Here is an 11,295-nt window from a genome sequence, read left to right as displayed (position 1 = left end):
CAGAGTGCTCCTGCTCAGAGTGCTCCCGCCCAGAGTGCTCCTGCTCAGAGTGCTCCCGCCCAGAGTGCTCCTGCTCAGAGTGCTCCCGCTCAGAGCGCCCACCCAACAAGCGCCCCTGCTGCATCGAGCACGCCTCTCATAAAGCCAACGCCCGCTTCCTCGAGCGCCCACGCAAGCTCTAGCGCCCACAAGACCTCCGAGGCTACCTCGACGAGCACGAACGAAGGCAATGAAGGAGGCGAAGCACCAGCCGGCCCAGAGGCCACTGGAGGCAATATCAGCCCCGGTTCTAGGGTTATTATCCCCGGAGTTGCCACCTTGGTTGGTGTTGCCTTCGGCTTGATCTATATGGCTTAGTTTGGCCCATTTTACCGTTGGCGTTGATGATCTGAAGGTTATTGTTCGTTTCCTTTTTTTGTTTTTTCTTCTGATTTTTTTCTGCTTTGGGGTATAAGTTTCGGGTTCGCCTTTGTCTGTCGTTTTCCCAAGTCTTGACGCCTAATATGTTGTACATCACATCACATTCCCTACTTCCATCCTACGCACTAATGCTAGAGTATTTATTTATTTCGGAACATGCATTGAATACTAGATACGCATAGCATTTAACCTCCCATCTTCCATCGGACGAGAATAAAAGAAAAGAAGGTTGTCCAGTACTTGGCAAGTCTCAACGAGGATGGATGGGGCAATAATTAACAGAATAGACATGGATAGATCTAGTCACCGATGCATGCTGGAATGAAAAGAGAATAGCCCCATATTATATTTGGCAGCAAATGGCCTGCTTATATCCAGAAGAAAAATGAAATCGGGGCTGTACTTTTAAATTCTGCACCGAACCTGTGATGGAGCAGCCAGCATGCTTGCTTCCGCTTTCCGGGCTTACATCCACTCGCAACAATAACCCAATTCTAGTTCTCAAATCCAGAGTTCACAGTCTTAAGTAAAGTGAACAAAGATGTCAGTTGAAAATGTCGTAGAAGACCTTGACATCTCGCTCGATATCCTCGCTCAGCAACCTCGGCTCAACAGCCTCTACACCCAAGTCACGCTCTTCTTCCCTCTCTGCGCCCCCGCCTCAGAGCGAGAAAGCACCAATATCTTCAAGCGAGGGAGTATAGAACTATCGAAACATTTCCCCTGGGTATCTGGAACAGTTGTTATAGAGGGTGGGGTTTTTAAGATCAACCAGTCCGAGGACGCCGGTCTCGTTGTAAAGGACTATAAAAACGGCGGTCATGGCGTCGCTCTTCCAGACTATACAACCCTCAAACAAGCCCAATTTCCATTCAGCCTCCTGGACGAAGCCGTTGTTTCACCTGTGAAGACATTCAGTGAATTCGGTGCTGGGTTGCCAGTATTATTGGTTCAAGTTTCTCTTGTTCAAGGTGGCTTATTCCTCACGTTCAACGGACAGCATGGAGCAATGGATATGGCGGGCTTGGGGAGCGTAATGCGCCTTTTTGCAAAAGGATGCCGGGATGAGCCTTTTACGGTGACAGGACTTGAGATTGGGAATACAGATCGTCGAGATGCTCTGCCCCTGCTTTTTCCTCTACCTTGTCGCCCCTCAAACAGCGACGAAAACAAAACCAAGACCCAGCAGGCTACAACTACAACTTCAAATGCAGGCCCAGCTCCAGATCCAAGCCTAGTATGGGCATATTTTTCATTCTCTGCCCCCTCCCTTGCAGCTCTGAAATCCTTCACTACAGAGTCCCTCCCGCAAGAGCCTGAACCAGAGCCCAGTCCCCTAGAAAAAGATCTACCGCAAAGGTTCGTCTCAACAGACGATGCCCTCTCAGCCTTCGTCTGGAAGTCCATTACACGCGCAAGGATCCAAAATAAGAATCAGTCATTTCTGTTACTTCCCTCGACGCTCTCCAGAAATGTAGACGTCCGCCGACACTTTTCTCTCCCAGGCTCATATCCAGGCTTCATGGCAAGCATTACGAGCCACGCATTCTTAGTAGAGGAGATGCTCGCAAAACCTCTAGGAAGTATTGCACTGTGTCTTCGTCGTGCGCTTGATCCAGTTGCTTTAAGGGATAAAACACTCGCCCAAGCTTCGCTTATAACCCAGAAATTCAACGGTGACGGTGACGACGGAATGCCCTCCAAGACGGAGTCTGGAACTGTCCCACCAGGTAACTCTGCGCCCGACGTGAGGCTAAGTTCTTGGGCGAAGGAAGAACTGAGTGGGCTTGATTTCGGGCTTGGGCTTGGAAAGCCAGAAGCGATTCGGAGGCCTGCGTTTGGGCCGGGGTCCAGAGAGGGTTTGGTGTACTTATTGCCAAGGTGGCTGGATGGCAGTATTGTTGTGGGGATTTGTTTAAAGGCGGAGGATATGGAGAAGCTGAGAATGGATGACGGGGTTAGTAAATATTCTGTATATATTGGCTGAAGTGAACTATATTTCCATTTAAGAGTATTCGAAGGGCATTCGTCAACATTTGTACAGATTTCAAGTCTATGTACACCCAGATACTGGGTACCGCTATAAGTCATAATATAAAAGATACAACACCAAGGGGAAAAACGCCATATATGCCCATAGTATCATGTCATCACAAAATATAAAAGTCAAGAAAAGGCCACCTTTTTAGTGCGACTCAAGAATCCAGCTTTCAAAATGCACACCCCTATCCACCTTCTTCCCAGTCCTGGTGGTCTCATACAACACCGGTTCAAAATCACAGGAAGCCGCATACTTCCTTATAAGATGCCTCCAATAGCATGACTCTGCCGCTGGCGTCAAGTACCTATCCCGAAACGTTCTCACCGAATTCTCCGCAATCCGCTCCGCCGTCTCGGGGTTATCAATCAGGAAACCCATCTTCTTGTCCAGGTCCGAGAAGTCTCTCTCCACCTCAACAAAGTTTGCATCAGGACCAGAGGATATAAAAGCGCCGTGATGCGCTTCTAGCCATTCAAGCTTGTGCGAGACCAGCACGGACCTGCAGTTGAGGAAGTACTTGCCGCGGCCAGAGAAGCTACGGCCTTCAGTGTGCGCCAGAAACATATATCGGCAGTACTCTTCCATGGGGAGAAGATTGGCTTTGACATGTGCTGGATCACCCCAGTTAATCTCGTAGATGCTAGCCCAGCTTTTCCCGCGGGAGGCTTCAATGAGACGGCCTCTTACGTCGGCGTTCGTGCCCACGCTGCCTCTCCATGCAAGTTGTTTCTTTTTATCCTGGAACCGTAGACCGCGGTGGTATTTGGTGCCGTCGCCTTCATCGACATCCGCAATTCGTTGCCGGATCTCCTTGTACGAGCCGACTTTGACTTCCGGCCATGACCAGTATCCGAAATCGGGCATTAGCCAGACACCTTCCTCGTCAGGATGCTTGGAATAAGTCCAGACTGGAGACTGACCCGTGCTAAAGTCGTCTGTCGAGAATACAAACTCGATGTCGGGGAGGTTTTTTCTATCAGGATAGGCTGCGAGGGCGCGGTTCAGGGAACTCAACGTCGCTTTCCCTCGGGAGAATGTATACTGCATGTTTCCGAAGTCGAGAACGTACAACTACGACAACCACCATCAATCGTTAGCAATTTCGAACCCATGATTTGAATTTGACGAAACAAGTCATGCTGTCAGAATGCCATAGACTCACCTCCCCGCCCTTAATGACCGCCCTAACCATCCCATTCTCCTCAATCTTCCCAGCTTCATCCACCTCCTTAAACGTGATAATCCCTTTCTCCCCTTTCGCTCTCGCCTCAGCAGACCGATCAACGTCCGCAAACAATTTCGGGAACGCACTCAGGCACTGACCCTCCGATAACCCATGGTTATCGGCGTCGCGCCTCGCATCGAATTCCCACTCCCCCGTGCTATTGACCTGCGCCTCCACGCACTGCTCTGGAGATAGCAAGTTAGAGCTTGCTTGGTCTTTAATCACATATCCCGACGAGAATCCATAACCTTCAAGGTGTCCGTATGTGAGAAATGCAAGCAGAATCAGCGATAAGACCGCGCCAGCGCCGATGAAGCGAAACAGAGACGATTGCGGTGGGCGGAATGGCATCCCGCGGGTTAGTTTTAACTGTATATATATCGTACACTGATGGTATAGAATTGGATGTGTGGTTGCTGCACAAACATGCAAAATATCAATGCGTGGTACGTAATTATGAGGCAGTTGGTTAGAGCTCCGCCCCAAGGTTACTAATCAGATCCTGCTAACTTAGGTCGGCTAAGATGGCGTGCGAGATCGTATTGCCAATTGCCATGCCGGTCTTGGTCGATTTATAGGCAATGACCGCCCTGAGTGTTCAAGAGTCAGAACTCTGGTTCCAAGATCCAGGATTTTTTGAATCAGGACGCCGGTCTGGTCGTGGTTGATTGTGCGGATAGCGTTTCCATAGCAACAATCGATCGCGCCGAGACGTCACCCAAAGATCAACAGGTTATCCTCAACGGCGTCGAACTTTGCTAAATCTTGATTTGGTCACGCCAATGATATATCGAATACAGACTATTTCGCCTACAAATAACCAAACGAGGCACTGCCGCCCACGGACAGCGACACTGGGCCGTCATCAACCATTGGATCTATACGTAATTTCTAGGTAGGTAGTTATGTACACATGAGATTTCAAGTGCTATAGTATATAGGGCAGGTGTATTCGGGGGTATCTCAAAGACAATCAATATGTAATAGGTAGTGGGAAAAGGGATATCAACATGGTTTAATGAAAGGGTGGCCTCCAAGGCTGCGAACAGCCACAGAAATAACAAAATCCAAGACTTCTCAGAGATGAAACAAGTTACGGAGAGCAGAACGGCAAGATCCATCGATATATCACGTCCATAAGTCGGCAAATTCGTGTATATTTTTCATCGTCGATTAGTTGTAAGTATTAAGCGGAAATCATGTCCCGGATCCGTTCGTCGTCGCTCGAGGGGCATTATTGCTGAAGTAGCTATCATCAATCTTCAAAATCCACTCAACTTTCTGAGCCTCCGTTCGTGCCGCAAAAAGGAAAGTATTCTGCGGGCCATACACTGCAAAGACATTCGGTCGACCTCTGGCTGACCCGTCAGCTCCGGGGCCATCAAGAAGTCTAGCGAAATCAGGAGCATGGTCGACTCGGGCGTTGCGCAGATTGATAGCATTGATTTCGTCACCTTCTGGAACAGAGTAAACATGTAGGTAGGGTAGGCGAAGTTCCACGAACCGCCGCGCCCATTGAGTATAAGTGTCGTCAGGTGCTAAAAGGTATCCGGTCTTCGATGCGGAGGGGTTCTTCGGGAGTGTTTGCACAGTAGCGTAAAACCGTGGTGTCAGGGATTCATGTTCATGATCGCCATTGGTATCGCCATCTGAAAATAATTTTCCGCGAGAAGCAAACGCCGCGCCACGTTCCGGGGGTTCTGTGTTGCCTCGAATGAGAATGGCATCAATTGGATCGGTTCTTGCAGTCCAAAGATCAACATATTTCCGGAGGAGTTTGGCCTTGCGATCAGGTTCTTGGCCGCGAAGTGGTGTCGACCTTCCACTGCGTGGAGGCGAAGCGACAGTGAGGCTATTGAGACTATGAGCTCCTTTCGCGGCATTTAAATCGGCAATACGTCTCCGCCGTTTGCGGGAACTGATATAGTCGCGCACAAGTGAGACTTTCCGTGGAGCCCATTTGGTGAGAAGCTCCTCGCCTTTGACATAGTCATTCTGGGTATTCATGCGCCAGAGGTCGGCGGCGCGTTTTGCGGACACGGGGCGAACTGCAACGGAGTACATGCGGACAGTGGAATGGACAACACGCGTTGTGCTGAAGAAGTTCTTAAGTATGGACTGCGGACGTACATATGCCCGGCCTTGCACTTGAAGCGTTAGGTCAACCTCAAATGAGACACAGTCCTGCAAGCGTGAAGACTGAAGATCCCATCTAACCGTTACTTGTACACGATATTTCTCTGCAGTCACCCTGTCCAAAAGAAGTGATCCGTGCAAACTCGAGTCCCACTGGCCCACGAGGGTAATGTTGGATGTCCCATCGGCATTGTCCTTGACCATGGGGTCTTGAATAAACTTGAGTGGGACGTCTGGGGTTTGAAGGTCCTGGTCCGGTATCTTGCCCCATGGATCCAGCAGGCGCACAGAACCAACACGGATGTTGGTAAGATCATCCCAAGGAAGCGTTTCCGTGGAGCTGTAAGTCAGGTTCACCGAGATCCGGCGCTGGAGTCCTTGGTGGAGCTGATATGTCCCTGCATCACAGGCGTTGTTTTGCACCACTTCCACAGGTAGGTACTCTCCGGTCTCGGTCATTTCCGAAACTTGAACTCTGGCAAAGACGTCATGTCTCTCCTCTGAGAAATATTCGGATTCGGCAATACGTGGCGTCTTCTGATCTTGGTGTCCTTGCTCAGCCGAATCACGCATGTCATCCCAACTAAGAAGCTTATCGAGATGCATCTGAGTCACACAGGCATAAACGCAGATTTTCAGCGCAGCATTTCGCGGGCTGGAGAGCGGTAGGCTCATGCTGTGAACACTTTCAAATCGAACTGGCGTCTCATCGAAACCGTTAATCATTTGCGTCGTCGTAGCTCCACCTTCCTCGGAAATACCGGGGACAAAGAGTTGGGCATGCACATCGGTTCCCTCCCATTCGGCAAACCCCGCCATATCACGCATGACAACATTGAATTTGAGCGTAGATGACGGCGCCTGTGCTGAAGATGGCTCCAGAGACAATCGGATAATGCCCACTACACCCTGTGTATATGGGGAGATCACATCGACCGAAAAGTCCTGAACTCGAGTCTCAAACACCGCAGTGAGGGGAATATCAGCGTCGCCCACAAGAGAGTACTGGGGCGAGCACGGCTCAGAGAAAGGGTTTTCAAGTTTGAAGTGTTGGATATAGTCCGGTCGATCGATGTATTGGTGTAGTTGTCGCATGGCCTGGACCCGGCGCTGGAGCTTCTCTATAGACCAGAGATGGATGACAGACTGTTTGAAATCAATGACACGAACCGCAACACAAGGTTTCTTGGCATCATCAAGAATGATATCTTCGTCTCCAGATATGCCGTTCAACACGAGGTCATAAGACGAGGCCATGTTGTGTCCATGGTCGACAATCGCGAACTGGAAAACGACATTTTTGTCCATTATATGGCTCATGACCTGAGCCTCCTTTATCAGCGACGCGTACTGCAAAACTTTCTCTGCCATCCGAACGTAGTTTTGCTGAGACCAGTGTGCAAAGACGGTGCGCGCAACCTCCAACTCCCTTGGATCCAGCTTCGGGTAACCGTTTTCGTAAATTCTCGGGATCGGCTGGCCTAGCTCCTTCATATGGGTTTCAAATGCCTCTTTTTGCTTCCGGAGTTGCTCCTCGTACTCTTCCTTCGCTTCTCGAAGAGCCTCTTCCATGCGGACTTTCTCGGAGCGTACATCATCAATGCCTTGGTTCGGAGAGGCTTCCGAGTCTCTTAATTTATCCAGATACTGCTCCTTTTGTCGTTCCAGCTGTCGTTGCATATCCTGGCGTACTGACTGTAAGGTGGAAAGACCATTCTGACCATCGTCTTCGCCTTGGCGGGGTGTCCCGGGCATGGTAATAGCTGTGTCCAAGGAGAAGTTGTCGATAGTGCCGTTGGACATGTATTTATCACGGGTCGGATAAGAACTAAGTGAATCGGAATCTTCCTCCGTGTCCATCAGACCGCGTCGAGTAGCCCTCACCTTTTGCACATCCTCAAAAAGAGCATCGAGCTCGTCGTCAGGCAGGTGAGAGATATGATCCGGTCCCAGCACCGCGCTCACAGCTTCGCGACGTGCATAGAACCAATCGGACTCCCGTCCCCGTTGAGAAGACATTGGAGACTCAGCTCTGCTTGAGTCCCAGCCTAAATCTGAAGCTTTGCTCAGATTTCTCTCATGGGTTTTACCTGGAGCCGGTGAGCCAAGTTCACTCGTTGTAATTGAATGACGAAGTAAACTTTGTTCCACTCGCTCAGCCCGTGCTTCTTGGGGATGATTGAACCGGAAAATATGAAAGTCGCCCAAAATAATGCGGAATCCACTCTTTAATCGCTTGGGCTTGTCAACACGCAGTCCATTAACCATCACTGCAGCTCCCTCGCTGGGCAGAATGGTGACAACATTGTCGATGTTTTCGAATTTGCAATGATCAGCTAGGATCTTTGACCCGTTCAGTCTGATCTCAACGTGACTTCCTTGTTCCATGTTGCCCACCTGGGTCGTTCCTGGTTTGATGTTATACACGAGGCATTCTGCAAGCAGTGGGTCATCGCTCAAGTTGACCAAATGAGGCATCTTTTTGGGTGTACTAAGACCTATAAAGCCCTTTTCAATGCTGATACCGAGTTCTTCCAGAGCAGCTTCACGTTCCTTGTGGATCTGTTCAGTCTTCACCAGTTTCTCTTCCCAAGTTTGGTTCAAATCCTTGTAGAGTTTCTCGCTCTGGTTCAGTTGTTCCACAATTTCTGCTTTGCTCACTTTAGTGACACTGCCGTCAGATTGTTGAATTGAAACCATTTGCTTCTCCATAGGTGTGTCCGGAGGATATTCCTCTGCGACTATCCCGCCACCACCTCCTGCGGCCGCGCCGCCTGCTCCTGCACCTCCACCAAGTTTCGCTCGAAGCTGCGCCAATTCGTCCTTCAGTTCTCTGATCATCCGCGCGTTGGGATCCTCGTTGACAACAGCGTGATTCTTGATTCGCTTCGCGGAGTCAGCGTAACGTAGTGTACCCAGCGTCTCGTCGAAGTTGATATCGGCAGGTGAGATTGCGGCAATCATCGCCGTCATGGCATTACCTCCAAGCGAGTCTTTAAGCAGCCACGTAAGAACTGAATCACGGTATGGCACCATTGAAGCGGCCTTCTTCGACTTGGTTTTTCCAGCGGCCAAATCAGCCAGTGCCGCAATGACACGTCCAAGTGTAGAAAGAGATCTGTTAATTTCAGCACCTTCCTTCAACCTAGCTCCTGTGGCTCCAGTCGATGTCGCTCTCTCGGAACCCGCAAGATCGACTAAACTGATTCGTGACACCTTCTCCGTATCCATAGACGTCTCGGAATCGTGTCGTTTCTGGGTAAGCATCAACGTGAAGACGGCGTGCGATCGACTAGATGTCTCGTTCATGTTTGTGGCGGCAACAGTTCGAGCTTTGTTACCCTCATCCATCAGGTTTTCAATTTCCTCAAATGAGCGAACCGCAAGCTTCGCAAGATCTTCGACATATGGACCCGTAGACGGGTGCTCACGGACTTTGAGGTTTCCTTTATTCGAGGGATTCAGTAAGTCCCGAACCCGTTCATTGTAAATTTCCAGGTAGGAGACTTCCACGGTACAGGTAAGGTTCTTATCCTGCTGTATAGTCGCAATGCGCTCAAACATAGATTGACAGATCCGAGGAATGACACCATATTCCTTGCCGTACCCCATCATCGAATATGACTTTCCCGAACCAGTCTGACCATATGCAAAGATACAGTTATTATAACCCTGAAAGGCATTATCCAGAAGCGGTACACCCAGATCCGTAAAAAGATTGTCCTGATCCGCGAAGTTAGGGGCCTTCTTGTCGAAAGACCAGTACGACCTATCGAAAGCAAACGTCTTCGGGCCCTCGATGGCACCTTTAGCTCCACCTTTACGCGATTTCTCTTCGGCTCCTGGCGGCGGCGTGAGGACCGTTTGGGTATCTTTCATTGACACGATACATTTCGCACCTCGCTCGATTTCTAGTAGAGTTCAAGACGCAGCTCGTCAGTCACGACCGCCTAGATCTCCAAGCAGGGTAAACTGTTCCAAGCAAACTCACCTCGACTGTTGAACGGCCGTACTCTCACCACCACCTTAATGTTTCCACCTCCTCCGGGCGCCATTTTGACCTATGCCCCATGCACTCCGGGGCCGTGGTTCACTTCGGCGTTTGGGCGCTGATAGCCAGGGGGCGCGGACAACAAAAGTTGCGAGCGCCGCAGGAGCGCCGCCTTTCAATGTATCGCACGTTGAATATTCCTAAAGTTTCTGCACGGTTTCCAGGTTATAGTATCTTTGCTTCCGGTAGGCAGTCCTGAAAGAATCGACGATTTGTGGTGGGGGTCAACAAAAGACGTCATGTAGCGGTACCGCTTTGTGTTGACAAGGAATGTGGCGCGTCCCAGGATTAAAATTCGCGATAAGAATCAAGCTCACGGCTTCAGCGTGGTCGGTCGCGCGACAGGGACGGCCTCGGCGGTGCTTGCGAGAGTTTGATTGAAGGGAGAGGAGGGAGCGGGATTGGTACGATTGACGGTACCGGACTCAAGAGCGGCGGAGACCCTCCTTCCCCAGGCACTGGAAAAGCCACCTGAGATATCGCGGGATATTAGATAATCCCTGCGCCCAATCGCCCAGGCCATGTGCTCTTGCTCATGTGGAGGGTTCCAAAGTATTTACACTTTTCTAGACCTTTCCGTTCTACGATCATGCTGGCTGGTTTCATTCTCATCTGGGCGTTCTGCCTTTTGATTTTCCCTCTATAACTAGTACCCGCCACGGAATATGACAGCACTCTTTGGGCCGCGCCCTCCCTTCCAACGCAACAGCAACAGAACGAATACATTAGCGGGGATTATATGACCAGTTCCTCTATTGACCTCAGCAAAGATTAGGCATCCGAAAGCACTTACCTCTGTTTTATGGTGCAGCTTGACAGTTTGTGGTAATATCCCCTCCAACCAGATCGTTTTCTACGACAGCCAACGGCACTGATCGAGTGTATATAGGCTGCTCCAGGTTATGGCCACTTCGTACCACATGATGTAACAGCATCCATTCCCAAGAAATTTTAACAGCTCATGCCCTCGTTATCGTTCGATCAGAGTTCGCGAGTTCGGGTGCGCGCCGTGCCGTTCTCCTTCGCCATCATGATATCTAGTAACCTGGGTAATTGAGTAGATATCCTTTTAGGAGGTGTGTAAGAAGCTTGTCCCATAGCCGAAAGTCTGCTCTTCTCTCATGTGTCCTGAATATTTGGACACGCGCGGCAGCCACGTCCAGCCCTCACTGTCCTCCTCACTGTCCTAGTATCCGTTCTCTTGTTCCGGTAAGAGGTATCGATACATCGTAGGTTAGGGGATTGCGGTACGTGAAAGCTGACTCGCGGGTTTATATCCCGGGATTATGAACGGGCCAGGAAGTGGATATTGTTCGAAGCTGAAGCTTTATCTCCCCGCGCTGGGTCTTCGAGTGGAGATCACGGCGCGAGTGTGTTACTCTTAGTTTCTGTTGGATACATTACTTGGCCCACGGTCAGTCA

At 50.2% G+C, this 11,295-nt stretch overlaps 3 protein-coding genes across 3 annotated transcripts; 1 reads left to right on the top strand and 2 right to left on the bottom strand.

Annotated features, from left to right (window-relative positions):
- Nucleotides 1–961: 961 nt before the first annotated feature.
- On the top strand, nt 962–2,407 carry ASPSYDRAFT_152497 (uncharacterized protein; the record flags this gene model as incomplete). Its single annotated transcript, XM_040842202.1, has 2 exons — nt 962–1,719; nt 1,753–2,407. 2 exons carry the CDS (start codon nt 962–964, stop codon nt 2,405–2,407), a joined length of 1,413 nt encoding a protein of 470 aa, XP_040701802.1.
- ASPSYDRAFT_45980 (DUF821 domain protein) lies at nt 2,263–4,303 on the bottom strand. The gene is made up of 2 exons (XM_040847140.1): nt 3,624–4,303; nt 2,263–3,532 (listed from the first exon to the last, which is right to left on the bottom strand). Exons 1-2 carry the CDS (start codon nt 4,035–4,037, stop codon nt 2,606–2,608), a joined length of 1,341 nt encoding a protein of 446 aa, XP_040701801.1. The 5' UTR covers nt 4,038–4,303; the 3' UTR covers nt 2,263–2,605.
- Nucleotides 4,304–4,883: 580 nt separating this feature from the next.
- On the bottom strand, nt 4,884–9,877 carry ASPSYDRAFT_90182 (kinesin-3 motor protein uncA; the record flags this gene model as incomplete). The annotated part of the gene is made up of 2 exons (XM_040852296.1): nt 4,884–9,733; nt 9,814–9,877. The coding sequence occupies 2 exons, from the start codon at nt 9,875–9,877 to the stop codon at nt 4,884–4,886; spliced, it is 4,914 nt and encodes a 1,637-aa protein (XP_040701800.1).
- Nucleotides 9,878–11,295: the final 1,418 nt, after the last annotated feature.

Source organism: Aspergillus sydowii (genome assembly GCF_001890705.1).
Source record: "Aspergillus sydowii CBS 593.65 unplaced genomic scaffold ASPSYscaffold_6, whole genome shotgun sequence".
NCBI lineage: Eukaryota > Fungi > Ascomycota > Eurotiomycetes > Eurotiales > Aspergillaceae > Aspergillus > Aspergillus sydowii.
This window is presented reverse-complemented; position numbering and strand designations above follow the sequence as displayed.

Bases quoted from the DNA above. Each gene is read 5' to 3' on its own strand.
- ASPSYDRAFT_45980 (XM_040847140.1), bottom strand. From the start codon at position 4,037: ATGCCATTCCGCCCACCGCAATCGTCTCTGTTTCGCTTCATCGGCGCT. The intron at 3,533-3,623 runs GTGAGTCTATGG...TGGTTGTCGTAG, and splicing joins CGGTCATTAAGGGCGGGGAG to TTGTACGTTCTCGACTTCGG.